Source organism: Mauremys reevesii, linkage group 5, assembly GCF_016161935.1.
Source record: "Mauremys reevesii isolate NIE-2019 linkage group 5, ASM1616193v1, whole genome shotgun sequence".
Taxonomy (NCBI): domain Eukaryota; kingdom Metazoa; phylum Chordata; order Testudines; family Geoemydidae; genus Mauremys; species Mauremys reevesii.
In genome coordinates, this window is record NC_052627.1 from 84,050,446 (window position 1) to 84,077,619 (window position 27,174).

Sequence of the window (27,174 nt, forward strand, 5' to 3'; positions counted from 1 at the left end):
AGCCCCGGGCCCTTTAAAGTACAGCCTGAGCCCAGCTGCTGGAGCTCCAGTGGGGTTTTAAAGGGCCTGGAGCTCCCCGCAGCGGCTGGAGCCCTGGGCCCTTTAAATTGCCCCCAGAGCCCTGCAGCCACTATCCCAGCCCTAGCCTGAGCCCTGCTGCCCGGGATAGCAGTGGCAGGGCTTCTGCAGTGATTTAAAGGGCCCGGAGCTCCATGGTGGCGGGAGCCCTGGGCCCTTTAATTCACCCCTGAGCCCCGGGGCTCCCAACCGCTTCTGCAGCTGGTAGCACCAGGGTGATTTAAAGGTCTTGGGGCTCCCAGCCACAGCCGGAGCTCCAGGGCCTTTAAATCTTGAAAGGCCCCTCCTCTGCCAGTTGAGGCCCCGTCTCTGCCGGTTGAGGCCCCGTCTCTGCCGGTTGAGGCCATGCCCCACTCAGGACTCCGGTGTACAGGTAAGTTCTTTAAACTACTTTCACCCCTGGTGAGCGTTGCAAAAATAAGGGAGAGGGGCTGGCGCTCCATAGTGCCCTGTAGTCTGTAGACATAACGGTGGCACTAAAGTCCCAGTCCAGCCTGATGCCTACACAATGCAGCGGTGCTCTATCAGGAAAGCTGTAAACAGCTGCCCACTAGGGACTGATCCAGTTACTCTCATGCGGGCCCCATCTCTCCCCAGGGCTAAATGCTTCCTTCCAGCTACGGTTTAGGTGTTTAAAAGAATACCCTGCAATATAATCAGTGCTCACGCACACGCTTTTTGCCCCATATACACTCAGCTGAAAGCAGAGAAGTGACACGAAACCGGGGCAAGGGGAGGGTAGCAGCAGACTGACACAGCGCAGGCATCGCGCCACACCCCTGTCCTTTTGCGCTTTTTCGCGTTCGTGTGCGTGCGTCTCCCCCAGCCACGTGCGCCTCCAGCCCTCAACCGGGAACCCCCATTTGGGACAGAGTCACCAACGATTCTCCAAGCGGATGAAAGTGACTCCCCTGGCTGGTTCAGGCCAATCTCTCTGTGATACTGACGGGGCAGCAGGTAGAGCTGAATAGTGGCTACAGTTTCCCCATCCCCTCTTTGTTCAGAGAAGGGCGGCAGTTCCCGAGACCGCGGTTTCTCTCCGCTTTGCTCCCCGGCCAGCAGCAAAGGACAGGCTGGGGGAGGCAATGGTGGTTCTCTTTGGTCCCTGCCTGCACCCCGGGGCAAGGAACGGGTGGGGCACTGTCTGACGCAGGACAGCGATTGTGTCAGGCGTTGTATCCCCGGCGCAAAGCTGAGGATGCGATTTCCGACAGGGCTGTCTGTCAGCTATCACAAACTCCAGCTCCCGGCCCTCGGGGTCAGGGGATGCGGCAAGGCCAGCGACCGCAGCGTCCGGAAATCGCTCACTCGGGACCAGCGGATGAGCACAGAAGAGGGGATGCAATTCCGGCAGAGTCCCCCTCTCACCTGGCACATTTTCCTTCTCCAGGACCTAGGATGAGGGGATGCTTTGTAAAGACTGGAGTAAATAGTGATGGCAGCTAATGGCAGCATTTGCAACTGGATGCAAAATTAGAGAGAGATGCATTCATTGGCACTACTCCAGCACCTCTGGGGCGGCACTAGGTAAAAGGCAAGCCTGAACCTGTCAGTCTTTAGGGCCGTGCTGACTGCGTTTCCTTGCCGCCTGTGCGGGCTCAGGCTGCATCTAAGCTGGGGGAGGGGAATCATGGCAGCTGCCCTTGGGGGTGGAGCCAATGACTGACCTGCAAGCATCGAAACAGAGGTACAATGTATCCCCCCCCATTCCCCCCTCCCGCCCAGGAAAATAAAAATCTGATATACAGACTGTAGATCCCTATGAATCCATCCCTGTTCATTGTGGAAGGTGCATGAGACTCATCTGGGAGCTTCCTGGACGCCATGGAGCACATCCGAATGCCCAAGGTTGGTACCGGGGAGGCAAAGCGGAGGAGGTTGGATGGCTGCAGTGATGAGTGATGACGAGGCTTCAGTGCTTAGCTCAGGAGAAGCCATCAGGAAAAAGATGTCTCTTGTGTGTTGATGTTTTTTTTCTGGTTCGTATGGAAAGAGATTAGTTCATCTCTAATTATTAAAAAAAAATTAAAAAAAATAAAGCCCTGCAGATATCAGGGATGAATATCAACCTATCTATCTGCTTAACCTTTTAGACAACTTCCTATTAAATTAGGCAAAATATTCTAAAACATGGAAAGCATTGCTCTGTAAAGTTGATTGAAATGTATGGGACTGCTTAGTTACCCTGGCTCAGCCGTTGTTGCTAATGGAGACCCCATCCATGGCTGCTTTTGCTTACCAGAAGTAAGAACTCCCAAGCTTATCTCCTTTTCATATTCCTTTACTTTTATTGTATTATCATGGCTGAGATTTTATTTAGATTTTGGCATCTGGAATGTGCCTAGTCTAATCAGTATATTTATATAGTTGTGCAGATAGGAGGTCTATATTTGTTAACAAAACTATAGTCTTTCTCTAAACAGAAGGAAATGTGATTTCAGCATACCAAAATTCAGTATAACAGAAAACTCAATCTGAAGCAAAAATTTAAATTGTAGCTACAAGTAACATATTTAATTGAGAGGAATAAATGCTAGTTTATTTATTTATTTTTTACTTTGGCTAAAACATTTTGTGTTTATAACCCTAAATCTGTGATTCAACACTGTTGTTTTTATCTGGTTTGTGTATATTCCTGGTTCATTATTGTTAGCCATCATGGTAACATAAATTCAAGATCAGGGCCTCTTGCTGCTGAACCAAGATTACTAGGCCTGTAGTTGCTGCACAGTGAATATATTGTGAAAATAGAGTGGTTTTCTGCATCAGAAGAGGCCTTCTTATTTCTTAGGATTTTGCTGCCTTCCTGGATAGAGGAAGAATACCTGTTTTGGGGGTCTGTTCTACTATGGAAGGAAACACCCATTGAGAATAGTGTGCGTAGATCTTCTTCTGTCCATCACACAGTGAAAGTGTGCATGGGTAAAAATTGAAAATTTGACAGATAAGAACAAAAACCTAAACTAAAATAAATATTTGTGTTTCACTTTAGATAAAGGGCCTGATCCAGCTGCCATTAAGGCAATGAGATTTGGCTCATTGGCTTTTCCAGAAGCAGGCTTTCAAATTGTTTCCACAATAAAAGAAAATATATTGTATATCAGATAACATTAAGGACTGTAGTGCCAGTGACTTGGGACTCCCAATGTTTCTTTTGCATTTAATACTCTATTCAAAATTGGATGGCATTCGGTCCTTGTCTCCCAGCCAGCCCCTTACATTGTGTATCAGTAATAATGAAAGAAGTTATATATCTGATATAATACGAGACATTTAGAATTAATATGTTTATTTAGAACATTAGTGTTGTTACAAAATCCTTTGTAATCATAATAATAACAGTTGATGAGAAAACAAGATACTAAATATGAAATAACTTTTGAAATAACTCACCTGACCAGTTACTCCCAGATACCACTGAAATATCACTGTTATCAGCAGTTAGCTGAACCGCCTGGTAACAAAACAAAAATCTTTGGGTCCAATGTTAAAAAAGAAATTACCAGAAAAATAACCATGTTGCATTGATTTTGTCTTTGTTTTTTACCACCTGGAATTTAGTATAAAGCAGACCCCTTTCAACCCCAGCAACTTTAAAGGAAATAAAAGAGAATAGTGTGCAGGTAAAAGATATCCTCACTGTGCTGTCAGTGTTCCTCTGAAATGGATTCCCCCATTCCAAATCCACCCTCAATCAAGTAACTGGCTTGTTCTGTGACTGTATCTCATAATACTGACACCCACTTACACCCAAAGAACCCTAACCAACCCCTCAAAACAAATGTCCCAGGAAATTAATAAAATCTAAAAATTCAAAAGAAAATCCCTACCCAAAGAGAATTTTTACCCTGAAAAGGGAGAAGTGCTGAGATTCCTTGAAATCTACTAGGGACTTATAATAATAAAAAAATAAAAAAAAAATAACGTATGGAGATATACCTATCTCATAGAACTGGAAGGGACCCTGAAAAGTCATCAAGTCCAGCCCCCTGCCTTCACTAGCAGGACCAACTACTGATTTTTGCTGTAGATCCCTAAGTGGCCCCCCTCAAGGATTGAACTCACAACCCTGGGTTTAGCAGGCCAATGCTCAAACCATTGAGTTATCCCCCCCCACCAATTAGTGCTATTGTTTTTATGAAGAAGGCACTTAGATGCTACTTTGATGGGTGCCAGTATAAAACTCCAAGATAAACCAAAAGTGTTATACATATGGCTTTGTATATCGTGGCATGCAACTGTTCATTTCTATTTACTATTTTTAATAATCTATAATTATTTCACAAAAAGAGAGACTAGCCAATCTACTGTTCTACAGTCTACTACTTAATAACTGTCACGTCCTCCCTCAGAAATATATTGTGTAAAATATATACATATTTTAGGAATAGTGTATGAAATATAGTAAGTCTCTGAACTATAATTTATAGAGCTGTTTGAAAAAAAAATCAGATTTTGAAATTATGTAGCAAAAAAGGGAGACAAATTTTCCACCAAAAGTTCATGAAAATTTCCGACTTTTCAACGAGTGCTAATGATTTAGTTAGATCCACCTTTTTAATCTGAAATCTCCTTAAGAATCATCCTTTTAGAAGTTGAGGCATTAAACTATGGCTGCATTGATCAGGGTCCTTCCATTTCTAAATTTCACCATAATTCTGAAGGTGTGCTCCAAGCACAGTACCTTTTGGACAGTATTCAAATCAAGTAGAGAAGCCCATTTTTGTCACAGTTGACTTCAGCCAGTTTATCAGTTCCCAATATACTGCAATTTGTGACTTGTTCCATTAAGCATTTTTTAATCATAGGGGCTGACTGAGTAATTTAAATACTCTGTGGCCAAGAGAAAAAGATGCAAGGAATTTAAGGATTATGTACCAGTGGTATTTGGAAATGGTATACATGAATGTACAGCTTTTCCTGCAATTAGTGATAAGAAAGAGACATATTATTATTATTATTTACAACATGTATTATAATAGCACCTACATGCCTCAATCAAGATCAGGACTCTATTGGGTTTGGCACTGTACAAATGTATAGTGAGGGATAGTCCCTGCCCCAACGAGCTTACAGCCTAAGTAAATAAGACCAACAAGTGTGGGAAGAGAAACTGACACACAAAGAGGTAAAGTAACTTGCCCAAGGTCATAGAGCAGCTCAATGGAAAAGGCGGGAATAGAAAAGAGATCTCTTGATGCCTATGCTGATGTGCTAGCCACTAGACCACACTGCTTTAGTTCACTACTCTCTCTTTTGCATTCCTTAATCTCTTTGGGAGCCATTCTCTTTCAAAAATTGTAGCTGGTGTGGGAGTGGATGGTGATTACTGCCATTAGCACTGTTTAGGAACATGAATTCTTGCCACTGAAACATTCTGATTCTAGTGCGCGAGGACAGCTTGAAAGCTATGTTTTCTACAAACCTGTTAAGATCCGGCCTTGTATTTCAAAGGGTGTTGTAGGTCCTCAGCACCAATCAGAATCAGGTCCAGTAACGGCAATAGAGTCATTCTACATTAAAAGAAGATATGGAGACCTTGAACATAAAGCATTCCATTTCCAGTTACACATAAACCAATGCACATATTTCTAATAACACATACTGTAATAATTAATTACACATAATCCATTGAATTTCCCAGTAAGTAATTATGTAAGGCTGCATATGTATTATACTACGGTAAGGATGGTGGACCTCTTCATACTGTAAATGCCTTCCTATGCAAGAGGGGTCTAATGTGACCAAATTTAGCAGCAGCTAACAATCACCCATTGTTAAGCAGTGCTGTGCATACAATGAAAAAAAGGACTGTCTTTTTTAGAAGCAAAAAATCACAGTAAATCACTTTCTGCCATTAATATGGATCTGACAGAAAGGAACTTTAGAGAAGCTGCCAAAAACTGAAATTTTCACTAAGTGAAACTAGCAATCCACAACAGTCTTCAAAAATTAATAAGCTATGTTCATGCACAGACTAAAAATACGCTTTGTTAATCTATATAGAAATGTTTCTGTCCATAGACATGTTAAGAGAAAAAGAGCCCAAAAGATACATTGGCTTCAAATGAAAATTTCATTCACTGTTGCTAGTGAAATATTACATTTTGTTTAGCCACATCTTGTAATGTTCATCTTTCACTGTGTATTGGCAGCAGGCCTTCTGAACTGCAATGTTATCATAATGAATATACCAGATTGATCCCTGGTGTAATTCTGTTGTCTTCAGTGGAGTTATTCCAGGGATGCATTTGGCTCAGTATCTCTTGTTAACATAGCACTTTGATGGTTAAGGTTGCTCTAGTGCTTCAATTTTTATGCAGTTATAAAAAGATCTGTTTTGATAGTCTATATCTCAGTAATTATTTAAGACAGTGGTTCTCAACCGGGGGTCCACAGCAAGGAGATTTCATGGGGTCCACCAAAATAAATCGGGCTTCAGCCCTGGGCAGCGGGGTTCGGGCTTTGGCTTCAGCCTTGCTTGGTGAGGCTCAGACTTTGGCTTCAGCCTGGTGGGGCTCGAGCTTTGGCTTGAGCCCTGTGCGGCGGGGTTAGGGCTCTGGTTTCAGCCCTGGGCAGCGAGGCTCGCGGAGGGATCGTTACTTTCACCCTTGACTCACCTTAGTGGGCCACCCGGTAACAAGTTTCACACTAAGTAAGTAAAACAAAAATAATATTTTTTTTTATTTTTGTACCTATTTTATCGTTCTCTTATATATTGCGTGTATTTAACTGTATAACTATCAATCTAATATAGCTTGTAAGCTACTGGATATGCAGAAAAAAAGCTGTGGCACAGGAGGGCTGTGGCATTGTTATAGCATTTTGGGGGGGGCATCAGAAAGAAAAAGGTTGAGAACCCCTGATTTAAGATATAGATACCATAGTATTTGCTTATATGACAATATTCTTGCCTGCCATATTACACTCCAAAGATAATTTTAAGTAGTCAGACAGAAAATTTGTATGAGTATTGTTTCCTTTAGTTTTAAATGAATTTTTAATTGTTTTCAACCAGTAAAAATAATAATACTGTGTATTTAGATAGTGCTTAGCCTACTTTTCTTCTGAGGAACTCAGTGTGGTTTATTAAAGCTTTTTAACACTTCCTCTGGCAGGATACAAATATTATTACATAATTACATATAGGGCACACAGAATGTAGGTGATTTGCCCAATGTCCCATGTGCGTCAATGGTAGAGCCAGGAACAGAATCCAGGAGTACAGACTTCCACTTTCCTCTTATGATCACAAGACTATGTTCCCTAATGGGAGCAGAAGCTCATACTTGAATCATCCCTGTTGACTTGCCAACATTCCAGTTCTAATGTGTAGAACATATTACCTAAACTGATTACAAGATTCAAGTAGGTGAAAGTGAAAACAACTTCTGACTTCTGCTCTTTTACTTGCAAAAAAGCATGTGCCTTTTTTTTTTTTTTTTTTTGGATAAACCACTTGTGCATGTAGAACTTGGAATATCAGCAAGTTTTTCTTTTGTGGAGCTATTTAATGATTATGTGACCAAATTATAACATATGACCGGTTTCACTGCTACTGAATACTACCCCATGACTTCACTTTTGAATGCTTGGCAACAAATCTGTGTTTTTTCCATGACCTTTATGTCTCAAAAGAATTGGATTGGAGGACTCCTCCACTTCAAGGACAACCTCGTCTAAAATTAGCTATTCTTTTTCTCACTCTGCTATGTAGAGGCATAGCGATGATGGAGCTTGCTTGGCCCTTGCTCCCAATTGAGGCTTTGGGTCATTTACTTAAGACTGCATCAGGTATTTGTAACACAGTGCAGACTCACCACCGTGGCATCTCCTGCTGGTCAGTCCAGGAATTAGCTCACATAGCCCTGGAGCACCCTCTATGGGCTGGTGTCTCGCCCTGTTACTTGCCCCATTGTCTCCACCACCTCTGGCCCCATGTCCCTGCCAGACCCCGGTGCTCCTTACCTGGGGGTGCTGCTCCACAACAGTGCCCCCACACTCTGGGTTCCCCTCCCAGGGGAACCCCAACCCCCTATGCACACCTTGCCTCAGTGGCTACTGCCATTCCTCATCTAGCCCCTTCTCTCAGGGGAAAACTGCAGTCTGTAATGGCCACTCATCACTGGCAAGGGGATTGGACCTGCTGCCTTTTGAGCCCCAGCTGCCTCCTTGCAGCCCTATACCTCCCCTGGCCTTTAGTAAGACCTCAGCCCAGGGACTCACCAGGCCAGGGCTCCTCAGCTCTGCCTGCCCTTCCCCAGCCCTGCTCTGTCTCAGGTACCCTGCTTGCTCTCCCAGGCAGCCTGGTCCTCTCTGCTCCCCAGCTGGAGCAAGAGTTTCTCCTACTCTCTCAACCTGCCCTTTTATCATGCCCAGCTGTGCCCTAATTGGGTGCAACCACACCTGTGGCTGACTACCCAACCAGCCTCCCTTGGCTGCTTTTAACCCCTTTCTGACAGGAGCGGGGTGACCGTACAGTACTGTGACCTCCTTTGAGTGCCAAGATTTTTGTTTGCTTTCCAGGCACTGTGGTGGTCATTATTTACCATTCTGTTCTGTAGGCATGTAAAAGAATTCAGCAAGTACTGGTGCTTTCAGATTTGGTAACCACTGTTTGGTCTTTTACTGAGTTCAGAAGATTTTAGTTTAAATTTTGTTTAGCCTTTTTCTTCTATTTTGAATATGATGACTGTATTTGACTTATATTTGAAATAATGGATTTTATACTCACTCCCTCACTTAACTGAACACGGCCTTGACGTCATGATTTTGTGACAGTGCATTATTGAGTTTTTCTTACAGATAAAACTCCTATTTTTAGGCCACAATTAGATCTTTTAAAAGATTCCATTTACTTAGGTTTTGTGCCCTTTGACCTTGACAATGAATCAGAATCTGGCTGCTAATGACATTTAAAATGTAATGCACTGGAAATCATTGTGATCAGACACTTCAAACATATATTTTCTAGAGATGGACAAAAACTTGAACTTCACATCTGAACCATTGGGAATATTTGGGGACAAAGGGTTGGATTTGAACCCCCAGATCTGTACCTAGTCCTAAAATTTTGGTTCTGGGTTGAATTAGAGTGCTGAAGGGGCTTGTTTACTAGTACTAGTTTGGATGTAGCCTAACTCTTACAAGAACAGCTATTCTCATAATATTTCATCATAAAATTGTGGCAATCTTATGAAAACTGTTTTTCCTCTTCGGTGTTCACCATCTGTGATATTTAATTCCTTCCCCCCGTGTTTATTTAGTTTATTTAGTATTTTTGTTTCAGTGTCCTCTGTTAGTGTTAGTTTAAATGACTCCCCTCTGTCTGCTCTCCATCCTCAAGTTCCACAGGTTATGGCTGATCCTCTTAACAGTAGAGTTAATTTATTGCATACATCCTGTGTTCTGTCAGAATTTCAATATGCATTCATTGTTCCTGTTTATAAAATGTGTCATTCATTCATAGCCTTCTGTAATTCACAATTTCTGGCCTATGGGGCTGATTCCAAGCTCACTTAAGACAGTGTAAATCAGGATTAACTCCATTAAAGTCCATGGGACTCATTCATCCGTGCCTCACAGTTCCTTATGCCAGTGTAGCGGAGTCATAATATGGCTGTAAGTGCCGGCTGGAGAAATTCCGCCAATATTGAGGGAGCTCTTTAGTAGTTGTAGAGACAGCTTCTCAGGCGCTACACCATCCTCCCTCACAGAAGCCCCAGGCATAAGAGATGTTCAGGGAGTTGGAGAAGACATGGTCAGAGTGTCCCTTAACCCCTAGCAATACATGGTTGCTGGAATTGGGCACAAGTTAGGGCAGGCCTCAGGGCTGCTCCAGCTTGCCCCAAGGGCTAAACCAACCTCGTGTAGCTCCCACAAGGGGGAGGCACAGAGGTGTCATAAAGCCCCAAATGCCCTCCTCCCTTCCCTATGCCAAACTGGAATGTAGTACAAGGGTGAAATTACAGGCCCAATGAAGTTATACTGGTGTAAAATTGGTGTAAATCAGATCATATGTCTTGTTTTCTTTTGTCTCAGAATTGTTGGAATTTCAAAATTTTATCTGAAAATTGTTGCCTAGGATCAGTTCCTAACATACCTCTCTCTTTTTTTCATCTGAGCTCAGAGTAGGTCACTCAACAGAAACTGCTATGTGGTCTGTAAAGACCTTGACAAGTCTAAATCAAGTGGGTTGTCATTTCTCTTGATATTTTTGGTTCTGCTGACAGTATTTGACATATTAGTACATGAAATACTGGTATGTAAATGATGTTGTTCATTTGGCACCAAATCCTGTCCCTATTAGAGTCAATGGCAAAACTGGCTTGATTTTACTTGGGAAGGATTGGAACGTTGGTGTCCAGTTTTGGTTTAAATTTTACCTCTCTGATTTTTTTTCTCCCCCAGGTAGTTTGCAGTACTGTTTTTTCCTTGTGATTTCCTTTTTGGTGGATATTTGGGCTCTATGCTTTATAAGCACCTCTTCCCCTTATGTCTTTACCTTCTCATTACACTAATCTACTTCTCTGGTTTTCATTATTGTTTTAGATCTCTGTCTTCCCATCTCCTTTAGTCTGAGTCACATCTCTAAATGGATGTATGCTAATCTCCCATTATAAAAGAAACAGAAAACTGTTTTTGGCATGCCCACTCATCTTGCCACTTTTGAGCCTTTTCACATTGCATATTACAGTACTTCTGTGTCTGTAATACAGAATTTGAGTAAGATCTTTGATTCTGGCCTGTTGTTTCACATGCAGACTTGATTAAGTTGTTAAGACCTGCTGATATAATTTATTAAACATTTGAAAAATCTACGCTGGTTTATCAGTCATTAAAACTAAAAATCTGGTGAATGCAGTTGATTACTCTATACATAAGAACATAAGAACGGCCATACTGGGTCAGACCAAAGGTCCATCCAGCCCAGTATCCTGTCTACTGACAGTGGCCAATGCCAGGTGCCCAAGAGGGAGTGAACCTAACAGGTAACGATCAAGTGATCTCTCTCCTGCTGTCCATCATCACCCTCTGACAGACAGAGGCTAGGGACACCATTCCTTACCCATCCTGGCTAATAGCCATTAATGGACTTAACCTCCATGAATTTAGTTCTCTTTTAAACCCTGTTATATTCCTACCCTTCACAACCTCCTCAGGAACTTGTGGAAGTTCCATAACTTCATTGCTGATCAGCATTTACTGGCTATGTCCAAACTGCTGTCTATCTAGAATCATGTGGCTCAGCTGATCATTTGTTGTTCATACTTGTGTTAAGTGAATCAATTATTCAAATGCATTATACAGGAATTGTCATACCAAATCAGACCAGCAGTGTATCTAGTCCAGGGGCGGGCAAACTTTTTGGCCCGAGGGACGCATCGGGTTTTGGAAATTGTATAGCGGGCCAGTTAGGGGAGGGGGGCGTGGCCCGCCCCCCCCCCCCTCCCTGCTTCTGGCCCCCTGACGGCCACCCTGGACTCGTGGCCCATCCAAATCCCCCTCTTCCCTGATGGCCCCCCTGGGATCCCTACCCCATTCACCCTCCCACTCCCTGTCCTCTGACCCCCCCCCCGAAACCCCTGCCCCTGACTGCCCTGCACCGCCCCATCCAACCCCTCCTCTCCTTCCTGAGTCCCCCCCCGGGACCCCTGCCCCATCCAACCATCCCTTCTCTCTGTCCCCTGACTGCTCCCGGAACCCCCACCCCTGACTGCCCCCTGCCACCTCATCCAACCCCTCCTCTCATTCCTGACTGCCCCCCTAGGACTCCTGCCCATCCATCCACCCCTTCTCCTGACTGCCCCAGAACCCCTGCCCCTGACTGCCCCCGCCACCCCATCCAGCCACCCCTCCTTCCTGACTACCCACCCCGGGACTGCTGCCCCCATTCAACCCCTGTTCCCCGCTCTCTGACTGCCCCGACCCCAATCAGACCCCCGCCCCCTGACCACCATCCCAAACTCCCCTGTCCTCTATCCAACCCCCCATCCACTACCCCCTTACCGTGCTGCTTGGAGCACTGGTGGCTGGCGGTGCTACAGCCGTGCCTGGCTGGAGCCAGCCACAGAGCACTGGGTCAGGCTGGGCTCTGCAGCTGCGCTGCCCCAGGAGCTTGTAGCCCCGCCGTCCAGAGCATTGTGCCGGTGGCAGTGCAGTGAGCTGAGGCTGCGGAGGAGGGAGACCAGCGGGGGAGGAGACGGGGGCGAGCCTCCCAGGCCAGGAGCTCAGGGGCCAGGCAGGAGGGTCCCATGGGCCGGATGTGGCCCACAGGCCGTAGTTTGTCCACCTCTGATCTAGTCCAATACCCGCAGTCTCTGGAATCACCTGCCTATATGACATTTCTTTTTAATTTATGTCCTGAAGCATGGGAGTTCATGAGCTTGATCCAAACCCTGGTTAAGTCAGTAGAAGACTTCCATTGACTTTAATGTTTTATATCCTTCAGACATTTTTTAATCCTATTTTCATTGGTGGCTTTTATTTTTATACAACAATTGAAAGTTTGTGTCTAACAGCAGGGCTCTTCAGTTTTGGATGCTTTTTTTTTTTTTTTTTTGCTATTCTGTTTAAATATCATGTTTTTCTCACAATGTCCAAGCTTGGAGGAACTTGCTCCCTTGTGAGATCCATGTCACTGACTCATTGTATTAATTGAAAAGGAAAAAAAGAAAGTTTAGGCCTTTTTATATTTTTATATTTCTAGCTATTATTTTTCTTAGATCTTGTCTCTATTCATATTACATTGCTACAATTCTTGCAATGAATGATTTAATAAATCTACCATAATGTAAATATTTTTCTTACTGTCATGAAATTGGCAGACTATCCCCAGATTTTCTATGCCAATCTTGTATATTTTCAATGTTAATCTTACTCAGGGAGGCATGAGATATCTGAATTAAGCAGTATAAAGTGTATGGTATAGCCACCATCTTTCAATTTACAGACTGTGTTGATGCCTCTGCATCCAAAGTTTAAATTCCATTTAAAATATGAAACTGATCTTATTAAGCAGCTTGACTGCAGCACAATCTCTTTATAAACTAGACTGGAACACTGCATGTTTGTTTGTGACTGATGTTCTGGAGAGTATTTATGGGGAACCTCTTGTTAAAATTCTGCTAACAAACTGAAGGGAGGATTAGGATGATTTCCCTGAGTCCACTAGAGCAGTGGTTTTCAACCTTTTTTCATTTGCAGACTCCTACAAAAGTTCAAATGGAGGTGCAGACCCCTTTGGAAATCTGAGACATAGTTGGCGGACCCCCAGGTGTCCATGGACCACAGGTTGAAAACCACTGTGCCAGAGTTAACCTCTCTCTGGACACTGCTCACCTATTCCTGACAGAAATCTCTTATCTCTGAGGCTCTACTACAATACACTGTTGACGCACACATATTTTTGCATGTGTAATGGAGCAGCTTACTACAAATGGTAGGTATTTAAAAAATAATTTTCCCTGGGAAAGGATACTTCTTGGTTTCATACAAGGTCTTCCCTCCCCACTCCTGGTGATCATTGTGCTATGATGTCAGAATTCTCTGTATATTTTTTAGGAACAAAATACAAACGTTTTGAGTAAGTGCAATAAGTTTGACTGGCAAGAGGGGTTGCTTCTTTTCATGGTTATAGCTACATGAAAGGATTTTTGTCTAAACGAGACGCTAAATTAATAGAGTCCCTAATCCTTCTCTTCCTTCCTCCCACCCACCCCTTTCCTATGGGCACACACATTCCTAGTATATGAGGTTTATCGCAGGCTAAGGGTGAGAAATCTTGTGGGAACCCCTTGTTAAAATATTCACATTGTATCATTGGGTTATGTCAGTGGTCCCCAAACTTTTCAGGGTCACATACCCCCCTTACCCTTGTCCATGCCCCCTCCCCACTCCCAGAACTGGGGCCAGGAGTGTGGCCATGGTTCCTGGGGTCAGGTGGAGGATGCGGACAGGGGTAAGGGAGCTGAGACGGGCCGCAGCTGGGGGTGGTCTCTGAGACCAGGAGTAGGGCTGAGGCTGGAAACGGAATTGCGGCAAAGGGTTGAGGATGGGGGTGGGGCTGGGGTCGGGGGTGGAGCCGCGGCTGGGCTGTGGCCAGGGGCCAAGGCTGCGAGTGGGGCTGAGTGTGGGGCCAGGAACTGGGGCTGGGGGCAGGGCTGGAGCAGAGCTGGAAGTGGGGCTGGGTGGTGCTCCCTCCCTGCCTCCCATGGGGGCTGGCCTGGGCCACGCCGTGCCCCCCAAAGTTCCTCTCTATGTTCCTCATAGTTTGGGGACCTCTGGGTTGTGTGAAACTGTAAAATGGCACAGGAAGTGAGTTCTGTGCTATCCACCATGTGATCACTCCTGAGTTATATGTGGTAAGATGAACATGACATCCCATCTGTCCTTCAGATCATAATAACAATTAGAGAAGAGAAGGATCTATTAGTTCTGCTAGTTCATTCTCCTGCCAATGTACCAGTTGTTCTCTACAGTATATTTTTCAGTGCTTTTTCTTTTCCAGTTTTACTATTTCAATTAATGAGATTTCTACCACTTTTCTCAGATGATGGCCCTTTAGTCTAATTAAGTTTACCCTTAGGAAGCTTTCCCTTTTTCTGATATTCATCCTAAGATGTCTTTGTCTTAATTTTATTTTATTATATCTACTTATATCCTCTTGACCATGCTAGCAACTCCTCTCTTTCCTTTGATGTTTACACCCTTCAAACTACTTCTATTTCAGACCATCTATTATTCTACTGCACCTAGCTTTCAAGAAGTTAGGAGCAGTCTTTTCAGTTAAGAACATGTAAGGAAGAACATGGTAACATGGGTCAGGCTTCATGACTTGTGAAATGTTTGGTAGAAAAGCACATTGAATGGCAACATCCGTTCACAAATCAGTTTTCCTGCGTTCTTATTCCAAACCTGGGTAGAAGTGTAACAATGTATATTGTGTTTGATGACACTATATTATACTGTCTTGGTATTAGCACTTCGTGCTACAAAACCATTGGTTGTAACTGTTCTACATTTCATAGGCTTTTTTGTTTTCAAGATCGATGCAAAGTGTAGCAAAGAGGCATGGCTGCCCTTGGAGATTGACAGTGAGGGACAGCCAGATGCTCCTTGGTGAGCAGAACTAGGAAGGCCACGGTCTCCATGCCGTAAGCAGAGGAGCGGGCCAGGAACAGGAAGTATAAAAGGTGGGCCCTGTAGCTCAGGTGGGAAGCAGCTGCCAAAGGAGATGGATGTGTTCTCCCCACTGCTGATGCAGGAGCCCACAGAAGACTTCTGCTGCTTGCAGTGTACCCTGGAGAGATGGAGGATGACCCTTGGATGAAGGTACATCCGAGGAGGAGTGTAGGAAGCAGCCCAGGGGAACCAGACTACTGTCTGGCTGTGGTGCTGCTGGAGAGCAGGTGGATTCCCCGCTGACCCAGTGGCAGACCACTCTGCCACTGTTAGGACCCTGGGCTGGGATGTGGTGGAGTGGGTAGGCCTGTGTTCCCACCCCTGGAGTGGCAGTACTCCCTCTCCTTAGCTCAGGAGGCCTGGGCTCCATGGGCACCCCTTGGGTGAGTGCCCTAGACCAGTGCTTCTCAAAGCTGGTCCGCAGCTTGTTCAGGGAAAGCCCCTGGTGGTCCGGTCCGATTTGTTTACCTGCTGTGTCCGCAGGTTCAGACGATTGTGGCTCCCACTGGCTGCGGTTCGCCGCTCCAGGGCAATGGGGGTGGTGGGAAGCCACGGCCAGCACATCCCTCGGCCCGTGCCGCTTCCCGCAACCCCCATTGGCTTGGAGAAGCAAACTGCGGCCAGTGGGAGCTGCGATCGGCCGAACCTGCGGATGCGGTAGGTAAACAAACTGGCCCGGACCGCCAGGGGCTTTCCCTGAAAAAGCGGCGGACAAGCTATGAGAAGCACTGTCCTAGACTATTTTCTGGGTGCTCCACCCCTGCCCTGCTTAAGGGCCTGAGCCCCTGAACTGTTTGCTGCTCTATGCTGCCTGTGGGTTTGAGCCCTAGAGACAGCTAACTTCCCCCTTGTACACACTGCCGTTCCAGGTATGTGACAGCAAAGAAGTGTGGCTGCCCTTGGAGATTGACAGTAAGGGATGGTTATGCATGCCTATATAAGTATATAGATGGTTGGAGTCAAAACTCAGATATTCCTCTTGGATTCAAATTGTACCAGCTGTGCTCCACTTTTACTGCTAGTCTCAGCCTCTTGGCTGTACAAGCTCTTTCCTGTAACTTTCATTACTGTAGCTGCGTGCTGGCAATATTGAAGTCAATGGGAGTTTTGCCATTGATTTCACATGAAGGAGGGCTGGATCCTAAAAGACAATTCCTGCTTGCCGTACTCTCACATGTAATCCTACTGAAGCCAGTGAGACTATATGGGTGAGTAAGGGAAGCAGCATGTGGCCCCCAACTGGCTGTTCAGCCCCAGTGGCTCCAGGTTTCCATATTTCTTCCTCCATTGACACTTATGCAGCATATGTTCTAAATAGTCTGGATCATCATTCATCTTTGCTTTTTTTATGGCTTTCTGCTGCTCCCCTTCCTGAGTCAGACCCAGACTTGCAAAAACTACATCTTCATCAAGGCTTTCTTATGATAAAATCCTCATTGGGAAGAGGGATTGAGATATCGTTGTTGTCATTTTTACTCACGCGAGTTGCTCTGATGCTATAGTGTTGGGGAGCGGGGCATAGAAGAACCTAAACAGATAGACATGTCCTTTGTAGAGGAGCTTTCAGAATTCAGTCTCTCAGTCATGGCTTCAGACCTTCCACGAGGCCTGGTGATTGAGATCCTCCCATAGTCTCATTTTATTTTGCTAACTCCTGATGAGCCACAATAATAAGCTCTATTTTTTTACAATTAAGGACAAATGCTGTGGGCCTAAACTCAGTTTTTATTTAGACCATATTTAGGCAAACTCCACTGAAGGCAATGGAATTTTACCTTAGTAAAAACTAAGTCAGGTCCTCAAGTTTTGGCCTTAGCCAGGACATTTTCTGGTTGCCATTAGCTACCAGAACTCTCAATACCTGACATGTAACATCTTCAGATTTTATTAACTCAGTCATGGCTTTGTGGCTTGTCTTTCTTTAATGGTGTTAAAAAAATGAAGAGAGCATTAAAGGGGTCTTTGGTGGTGGTCTGTTGTAGGTATATTTTTTTCAGTTTGGCAGTTAGCTGTGGTACTTTATTTTGATGCCTGTTGCTCTCATGGCTACAGACCGCAGCAGCTGCTGTGGATTCGGTGATAGTAGGTCCCTGTAGTTAAGGTTTAGTTAACAAACTGGAAAAACTCGCACAAATTGGTTTGTGAGAGAGTGGGGTCCATTGGGGTGGTTTTGCCTGCTGTAATTTTAACTTTCATTGTATTTGACATTTCTGAGGTGAGACTGTTAGCCTATGGCACTGAAACAGGTAGACAAATGTCACTGCCGTATGCAAACATTTACTGCGCCCAGGGGCAAGGAGAAAGCAGGGGAGCAATGGTGACTGAGAGGTATCTCTGAGGCACAATGCTTCTCAAAGCTTCGGCACAGCTTTCACAGCTCTATACTTGAAATAAAAATCTAGCTCACGTTATTTTAGCTGAAAATGCTTTTTTGTATGATGTTATAAAGGACATGAAAAATAGAACTAATCCCAGTGGCTCAATCTTATGGTGACACAGTAACAAACCCCTGCCCTATTCATATTAAAACAAGTTATCTCATGGTTGGAAGTGCTTTCATTCTGCCATCTGTAATATTTAGTTAGGCACCAGACTAAAGAAACATTTAAATACAAATCCTGCTTTCAGTACTTATCCAAAAATATCTGTATCAAATGTGAAAACATATTAGGGTACACTAATAGTTTTAGAGATATTTTTAAGGGCCTCCTGGCATGCTAACTTAAAAAAAAAATCTTGTAAAGTCATGCCTTTGGAGTCCTTACTTACTTAGATAAAAGTCCCATTGAAGTTAATGGGAGTAGTTCCTGAATAAGGATTTGGCCCACGCTTTTCCTAATATGACATCTTTTTCTTGAATGACCTCCCAACAACCTTGTCCAGAGGTCATTTGTCATGTTTATTCTCTGAGTAAAAAGTGCCAACATCTGTTCTTAATTTGCTTTCCCACTAACTTCTATTTTTGCCTTCTTTTCTCTCATCTGTGTTGTATTGCAAATAATATTTCTGGTAAACTTTATTTATACCCATGTAAGGGGTTGTAATAGTCAAAATAAGTCCCTTGAGTGTCTTTTGTTCAAGTTCCACATTCTCCTTTAAGCCTACACAAGCAGCAAAGAGTCTTGTGGCACCTTATAGACTAACAGACGTTTTGGAGCATGAGCTTTTGTGGGTGAATACCCACTTCGTCGGAAGGCTACACAATCCAGGGTCCTCAAGCAAAAATAAATTTATGGGGAACACAGTTTGATAAGTGACTGAAGTTGTATTTAGGTGCAGAGGCTGGCACAACTCTGGAGACAGACTCCGTTCTCTCTACCTCTCTCTCCTCTTTTCCTTGTGAGCACACCTAGCTTTTCACCATATTTCACAGGTTGGCTTAGCTATCTTTTGTCTATTACTGGCCATTTCAGATCTAGCCTCCGTCATGTGTAGTTTATGTTGGGCAAGGCCCCTGCAAGTTCCGTAGACAGCTTGACGAAAATTCCCAGATTCTGTGGCACTCCAGTGGAGCAGAATATAGATTATGTAGCATCTTCACATGAAAAAATTGAATGGTTTTAGGTAAATTAAATAGGAAAATAAATCAAGTAATTATTAGTTTCCCTTCAGTAGTGAATTTGATATTAAATTCATTTTTTATTTTGCTCTAAATTATTAATTTCCAACATGCTGCAGATTTTTATATAGGAAACCTCAATTTTACATCTTATGTAATACTGAGATACTATATGCTCCCCTACTGGGTACACTACCATACTCTTCTCCTCTAGACCATTTACAAGATACTAGTTGGCTTGGCTTTCTCCTCAGGATGAGAAGTGTGGAAAGGAAGAGACCGTGTGTTCTGACTCCTTTGAGCAACTTAATGAAATCAAAACTTGCTGCTGCATCTTTCTGTCTAAGGGTGAAAGCCACTTCTCTTGCATAAAGTTTGAAAAAATGGTGACCTAGGCAGGAGAGTCTTTTGGATAAAATCCACACAGCCACCAGCCTGGGGCTAGGGAATAGAGCGTCAGCACAAATGCCTGACCACCCCACAACTGCTATTCCAGCCCTACGCTCATCACAGTCCTACAGTTAATAGAGAATAATAAAGGGAGCCATGTCAGAGAATGTACTTATATGCAGTTCTGAATTCCGAATAAGCATATGGATTGGAAAGGGGATTATAGTAACAAGTCCAAACAATGCAAATGTGCAATGTTTCCTTTGAGAGGTGGTAACCATAAAGCTCTATCCATGCTATCAGTTTCAAACTGTGTGGGTTTAAAACTGGGTAGTGTAGTTTGCTCCCGCATAACAGAATTACAATAGTGTTGTTCCAGCACTGTGTTTGAGTCCTGTGTTAGAGCTTAGAGTTCAGCGTGACCCTGATTTAGCACAGTTCAAATTGCCTCTGGAAATAGTGCTAGATGAACAAAAATAGTTCCCAGAGGGCTAGTTTATTAGTAAATCTGTTTTCAGAAGTGGTTTAGCTTTCTGTCAGTGTAACCAGAGCTTGACATAGGTCATCTAAGAACTCACCAAGACTAATCAGTGAATCATGGCAATTTTTATTGAGCCAAATCCTGAGGTACTCCCTAACTGTAACTTTCTTCACTCAATTAACTCTTATTGAAATCACTGATAGTAAGTACTGAGTAAACACTGATTAAAGACACTAGTCCCCCACCTCTCTCAAACATTCCCTTTTTTTTTGTTTGAGTAGTTTGTTCCAATCCACACCCATTCACTCTGAAAAGCCTGATGGTTTGGGTGTGTTCCCATGTAGGATACTGAGAGTTTATAATATTTTGGACAGTATGTTCATTTTAATGAGGCATATCTTACCACAGTTGCCTATTTGCAACTCTTCCCATTAGTTTATATCTTATTTTTTGTGTGGGTATATATTTAATATACATATATAGGTCTTTAGCATTGTCATGTCTTACAGTACATTTCCCATTTGCCAGACTGTACCTTAGGTACCTGCTTTTGTTTGGACAAGTCTAATTTTTTTCTGTTTGGTTTATTTGTTGGCTTGTAATGGGGTGCACTCACCCCTCACTGGACAGGTAAGGGTTAACTCAGCATTGTGGGCTGAGGAAGCCACACACCCCTGGACCCTACTGGGCATGCTCCACGTGTAGCTATAGTATAAAAGTGAGTAGATCAGCTCAGTCAGGGCTGACAGCTGAGGAAGAAGGATGCTCACTGTAGGCTCCAGCCTGGGAAGTACCAGAGACTGTGACAGCAGGAGCCAGGGATATTGAAGCCTAGGCGGAGACCCAGACAGCGGCAGAGGTCTATGAGAACCCAGGGTCTCTGGTAGCCATCTGCACTGGACTGGAAACCCCAGAGATGCCTGCTGCTCAACTACAAGGGACAAGATAGGAAGTAGCCCTGTGGTAGGTAGCAATGAGCGTGTTTCAGTCTGGATCCCGGCTAACTCAGTGGCAGAGATCCTTGCTACTGATAGGGCTTAGGGCTGAGACCCATCCCTAGGTGGTGGTGGCAGCCCACTTCCCCAACTGGCTGCTGGGCCATTCAGCTCTGAGAGAAGGGGCAATCCTATTGACTCTGGCCGTGAGGCCTTACAACTTGAGAGCCAGGGTGACTCTATTGACTCTGGCTGCGAGGTCTTACAGGGTGAAATCCACTTCTCTTGCATAAAGTTTGAGAAATGATGATGTAGACAGGAGAAGTGCAGGTGGGTCTTTCAGATAAAATCTACACAGCTGCCAGCCTAGGGCTAGGGAATAGAGCTTCAGAGGCCAAGGGCAGTCCATGGGGTGCATTCACCCTGCACTGGATGGGGTACACCCACCCCATCACATGGCTCTTTTTAGATGGCACCTTAAAAATACTTTATATCTCAATCACTGTTTTGTATGACATTCTGTTTTATTCATGGGATCTCCTCTTTTACTTGATACTAAATGTTTACTGGGTTTGTGCTGTGTTTCTTCCATTCCTCCTTTTCCCAGTATGTGACCTCTGAAGTAGATGGTCCTGGGAAAAGACTTCATCCAGGCTTTCTAGCAGTTTTATTTTTGTTTAAAACAGATTGTAACTGGCCTTATGGGAGCATACTTGGTTTTATGATTTAAGAATTTTTCTACCAAACTGGCAAAGGGTGGTTTTGAGGGCTTCTGTGTAAAATCACTGATTTCTCTTTCCTATTTTATAAAGTGAAACAATGCATTCAATCTGCATATTACGTGCATGTGATTCTCAGGTGATTCCTAGCAATTCGCCTGAAGTTTGCATCTGTAGGTCCATAGTGTTTACATGGGGGTATGCAAGAAAACAAATAAGGTCAAATCCAGCTAATTTAAGGGTATGTCTACATGGCCTTACCACATCTGGAGTGCCAAATAGAGGGAAATAATCACTTCCCTCGATCTGCTGGCAATGCTCATACTAATACAGCCCAATATGCTGTTAGTCTTTTTGGCAACAAGGGCACACTGCTGAGTCATATCCAGCTTCTCATCCACTGTAATCCCCAGGTCCTTTTCTGCAGAACTGTTGCTTAAGCAGTTGGTCCCCAGTCTGTAGCAGTGCATGGGATTCTTCCATCCTAAGTGCAGGACTCTGCACTTGTCCTTGTTGAACCTCATCAGATTTCTTTTGGCCCAATCCTCCAATTTGTCTAGGTCATGCTGGACCATATCCTTACCCTCCTGCATATCTACCTCTCCTCTCAGCTTAGGGGGGGAAGAGACAGCTCAGTGGTTTGAGCATTGGTCTGCTAAACCCAGGGTTGTGAGTTTAATCCTTGAGGGGGCCACTTAGGGATCTGGGGCAAAAATCAGTACTTGGTTCTGCTAGTGAAGGCAGGGGGCTGGACTCAATGACCTTTTAGGGTCCCTTCCAGCTCTATGAGATAGGTATATCTCCATCTATAAAACTTGCTGAGGGGTGCAATCCATCCCATCATCCAGATCATTAATAAAGATGTTGAACAAAACTGGCCCCAGGACCAATCCCTGGGGCACTCTGCTTGATACCGGCTGGCAACTAGACATCAAGCCATTGATCACTATCTGTTGAGCCCAACAATCTTGCCAGCTTTCTATCCACCTTATAGTCCATTCATCCAATCCATACTTCTTTAACTTGCTGGCAAGAATACTGTGGGAGACCATATCAGAGGCTTTGCTAAAGTCAAGATATCACATCCACTGCTTTCCTCATATCCACAGAGCCAGTTATCTCATCATAGAAGGCAATCAGGTTGGTCAGGGATGACTTGCCCTTGGTGAATCCATGTTGACTGTTCCTGATCACCTTCCTCTCCTCCATGTGCTTCAAAATGGATTTCTTGAGGACCTTCTCCATGATTTTTGCAGGGACTGAGGCTTTGGCTACACTTGCATTTCAAAGCGCTCAGCGCCAGCGCTGGGAGAAAACTCTCCCAGCGCTGTCAGCGCTGGGGCTTTGACTACACTGGCGCTGCGCTGCAGAGGGTGTGTTTTCACACCCTGCTGCAGCGCTGCAAATTTGTAAGTGTAGCCAAGCCCTGAGGTGAGGCTGACCGGTCTGTAGTTCCCTGGGTTCTCCTTCTTCCCTTTTTAAAAGATGGGCACTTATATTTGCCTTTTTCCAATTGTCCAGGACCTCCCCCGATCGCCACAGGGAAGGAACACCACCCATAGCCAGGAATGATCAGTTCCCATTGTCTAGTTTGAACAAAACAACTTTGGTATACTCCCTTGAGCCATCAGTTTACACACAAACCATTGTTTCTCTACAAAAACCCCTACCCATGCTCAAGTGTTCTGATGCCTGGATCCAAAATCTGCATCAGTTCCATTGGGACTTCATCTTCTCCTGACTAATATTATAATTTCTTGTTTGTTTTGGCCCCCTATGGTTATTACCTGGCAATAAATAACTTTCATGGTTAAGCTGGTTGCTTCTCTCTCTCCCTCCCCCTCGTGGGTGTTTTTTGGTTTCCTCATTCGCTCTGCAGCAATGCTCCTCGTACCTAAGCTCATAGGCGCTGACTACGTGGGTGCTCCAGGGCTGCTCCACCGGCAGCTCCCCGACTCGTCCCCCCCACCTCACCTCCACCTCCGCCCCGGCTTTTTTGTGCGGCAAGCGGGGGAAGGAGGAGGAACGCGGTGCTCTCGAGGAAAAGGTGGGGCCAGGGCGGGGATTTGGGGAGGGGTCCAATAGCGGCAGGGAGGGGGCAGAGTTGGGTGGGGCCAGGGGTGGGGGGTCACGAGCACCCACCGGCATCAAGGAAAGTTGGTGCCTGTGCCTAAGCTAAAAGATCCCTGCAGCACCCAAAAGTCCTGTGGGGTTTGCTCATCAAGTGAGTTACTACCAGAACAATTGTAATGTGAAAGTGGGGATAGGAATGTGCTGAACCAGGGACACATGAGGATGACAGCTTGGAAATGCTGCTTGACCCAGTCTGCTGAGTCTAGTGGCATATAAGGGGTCAGTTTGGGAGTGCTGATTAACCCGGTCCTGTCAGACACACTCTGTTAATATCTGTGTTCCTCTGATTCTGGGGCTGGAAGAACCCAGCCCTGAGGAACCTAGGTCCTGCACGATAGCTCCATTGGGAGGGAACTTGCAGAAGGGAGAAGTAGAGCTCCATATGAGAACACAAGCAATACATTGATAGAATTACAGACACCCGCAGAAGAGTAACCCTAATAAATGAGCATACCCCAAAGTAACAGGCAAATCTGGTGAGAATCCTGATTGTGAACCGATTCCATAGGTTTTAGTAGTCAGGAGTTTTGTTAAACCCACAGAATTCCTACATTTTAGGTGATCAAATGGACTCAGTCTCATTTGACATTCCTTAAAATTCTCACAGTGCCTAAGAGCGCTGTCTGCTGAAGGTCACTGATAATGTCATGCACTCATAATATGTTCTTTAGCAGCTCATTCATAATCGTAGGGTTTATTATTTTATTAATACCAAAATTCCTGTCACCTCCCCCGCCTCAATGTATAAACAATCATTTTGTACAGCATCAATGAACTTGGTTTTGGAACTTTGGTTTTGGGGAACATCTTGTCATACTTTTGAATTGTGGAGTGTATTTATCTTAACATTTTCTGGTTAAAAACTGGTTTAACTGTGCTTTTCTGTGTTTAAACTAGTCTTTCCATGCTGAGGCTAGCTTCCCTCATAATTTATATGTAGTTTGGCTATGCTAATGTTGAGTTTGCTTGTTTTCAATATTATTCCCCTTGTAGTCATTCTGTACTAGTCTAAGAACAGTAGTGCTATGGTTACCTGGTGGGATTTTGGTGGGGAACAAACTGTATTCTCTGCTGCCACACCATAGCAAAGCAAAACAAGATCCTTAAGGTCACATTCACATCCCTAATTTCAGCTGCCCCAAGTTCCAGGTTAAAGTCACTCAACATGTCAGTTGAACAGGGTTGCATGTATATTACTGAAGACAGGACGTGGAATGCGCATATGGCTTCCACTGAGGTCAATGGGAGCTGCATGCACTGATGGCAGAATATGAGCCCAGATGTACTCTCTGCTTTTTTTAAAGAAAATAAATACAATGGTATAAAAATTATTTCCTTGAGTGAAATCGGTAGGCAGGACCTCAGTACAAGGTATAATTTAATATTTGTATATTTCACTCATGCAGTCATTTATTTTCTTCAAAATATTTTCAGTCTTATAAACAATTAAAATGAATTTTATAAGTGGAACAACCTCTATAATTCAGTTAGTGTTCTTCTTTGTTTACATGGTAAAATGTGCTGTATGTCTTAAAATATAAAACTATATATTTGATTCACTTTGACATGGGTACAAATATAGGTAATGGGATTGTTCTACAGTAAAATCAGACTTTTACGTCTTAATCTAACTTTCTTTCTTTATATGTCCTCTCTTTGTTTAGGTGGAAAATGTCCGCTTAATAGATCGTATATCTTCCAGGAAAGCTGCACTTGGGACTCTGTATTTAACAGCTACTCATGTTATTTTTGTGGACAATGTGTCTGAAACTCGTAAAGAAACTTGGGTATGATTATGTATTAGACCTAATTTTTTCACTAAGCTTCTTGTAGTGACGATCTTATCTTATTTTAAAATAAAAATAGTTTACATAGTAAAATATTATGTAAACCTATGGCATTGTACCTATTAATATTTGTAAAATAATTAGCTTAAAGTTGGTAACTGAGACAATATATATTCCTTTAGCCATTCAGAATCTGAATTTTAGATTGAAAACTTAATTACCTAGATAAATTTAAAAAATTTATAGGAGAATTGGGATCAGAAACACAGGAATAGAAATGTAAGGACCTTCATAAAAATATTAGTGTTCTACAGCAGTGGTTTTCAAACTTTTTTTACATGGACGACTTGAAAATTGGTGAGGGTCTCAGCGACCACTTAACGATCTTTCCAAATGTTGTTTGTACTGTTAACTAACTACTGAAAGCACTTTGGATAAAAACGCTATATAAAAAAACCCTCTTAATAATTAACATTTTTTGTTCTACAAATAAAAGCACACAACTCATATTTTAATATCAGTAGTCTTACTTTTCTAATGTGATGGATGTGCCCTCTCTCCCCGGCTGCAGCAGCCCCCGAGCTGGAGCTGGGAAGAAGGGGGGATATCTCTCTCTTCCTCTCCACCACAGCAGCCACAGAGTTGAGGCTGGGAAAGATGGCCATCTCTCCCTGGAAGCCGCAGCCCTGGAGCTGGGGAAAGTCGCCTCTTTCTCTGGTTGCTGCAGCCCTTCGCATCCCAAATTTCCCCCACCCCCTCTTCTCACCCCACTGCCCCCTCCCACCTATCCCCTATTCCCCACAAGGCCACCACCTCACCTTACATGTGCATCTTCTCCGGGGTCCAGGTTCCTAATTAGTGGAGCCAGGCCCGCACGGCTCCGCTGATGAGGTGGGTGGCCCTTCATTCTCCAATGTGCGGTCGCCCAGGCTTGTACCCAGGGGTGAAAGTAACTTACAGGACTTACCGGTACTGCCGGAGTCCGGAGGGGGTCGTGGCCTCACCTGGAAGGGGTGTGGCCTCATCCGGAAGGGGCATGGCCTCTCAAGATTTAAAGGCCCTGGGGAACCAGCTGTGGCTGGGAGACCCAGAGCCTTTAAATCAACCAGGGGCTCCCAGCTGCAGAGGTGGCTGGGAGCCCCCCGGGGCTCAGGGGCAAATTAAAGGGCTTGGGGCTCTGGCCGCCAGGGGGAACCCTGAGCTTTTCAGGGCTGGGGCAGAGATTTAAAGGGCCCAGAGCTCCTGCCACTGAGGGAAGTCCGGAGCCCTTTAAATCCTGGCTCCAGCCTGGCCGCCAGAGCCGTGTCCGGGATTCAAAGGGCTCTGGGCTGCCCGCAGCCGCAGGGACCTCTGAGCCCTTTAAATCCTGGCTCCAGCCTGGCCGCCAGAGCCGTGGCCGGGATTTAAAGGGCTCTGGGCTGCCCGCAGCTGCAGGGACCTCTGAGCCCTTTAAATCTCGGCCCCATCCCGGCTGCCAGAGCCGCAGCTGCGGGCAGCCCAGAGCCCTTTCAATCCCCGCCGTGGAAGTCAATGCAGTCCAGCACAGCATACCGGACCGCACCGGCTTATTTTCACCTCTGCGTGTACCTTAGAGGGAACGGTTCACAGACCACCTGCGTGGAGCTCACGGACCACTGATGGTCCGCAGACCACAGTTTGAGAACCTCTGTTCTACAGTAATTACAGTGGGACCACTGTTTCAAACTAGAATTACTGGTATCCTGTGGGGAAGAATAGGGCAGAAATCCTGAGATACTCTGAATTTGTATTCTTACATGAAGGTAAAGATGCTGCTATCAATATCTGTCTGAGCAGTAGCAGTTATTTCTCTCTCTCCCCCTCCCCCACACAGAGGTAATTTGGTATCTGTCTACCTGTTTTATCTCTCACCCAATTTGTCTGTCTGTTT

At 44.5% G+C, this 27,174-nt stretch overlaps 1 protein-coding gene and 1 long non-coding RNA gene across 4 annotated transcripts in view; one reads left to right on the forward strand and one right to left on the reverse strand.

The window, feature by feature from the left end:
• Nucleotides 1-1,788: 1,788 nt before the first annotated feature.
• The window catches only part of MTMR7 (myotubularin related protein 7), a 69,122-nt gene continuing 43,736 nt past the window's right edge, over nt 1,789-27,174 (forward strand). For 2 of the 3 annotated variants that reach the window (XM_039539212.1, XM_039539214.1), the window contains exons 1-2: nt 1,789-1,926; nt 25,143-25,265. In XM_039539212.1, coding sequence (XP_039395146.1) covers nt 1,903-1,926; nt 25,143-25,265 — 147 coding nt within the window. In that variant the 5' untranslated portion in view covers nt 1,789-1,902. Of the gene's footprint in view, nt 1,927-15,318; nt 15,412-25,142; nt 25,266-27,174 lie in introns of those variants that run through there. The other variant, XM_039539213.1, reaches the window with a different exon arrangement.
• On the reverse strand, nt 1,916-8,406 carry LOC120405575. Its single transcript, XR_005598691.1, has 4 exons — nt 8,305-8,406; nt 5,504-5,591; nt 3,472-3,532; nt 1,916-2,054 (listed from the first exon to the last, which is right to left on the reverse strand). It is a non-coding gene; the product is annotated as an uncharacterized LOC120405575 (long non-coding RNA).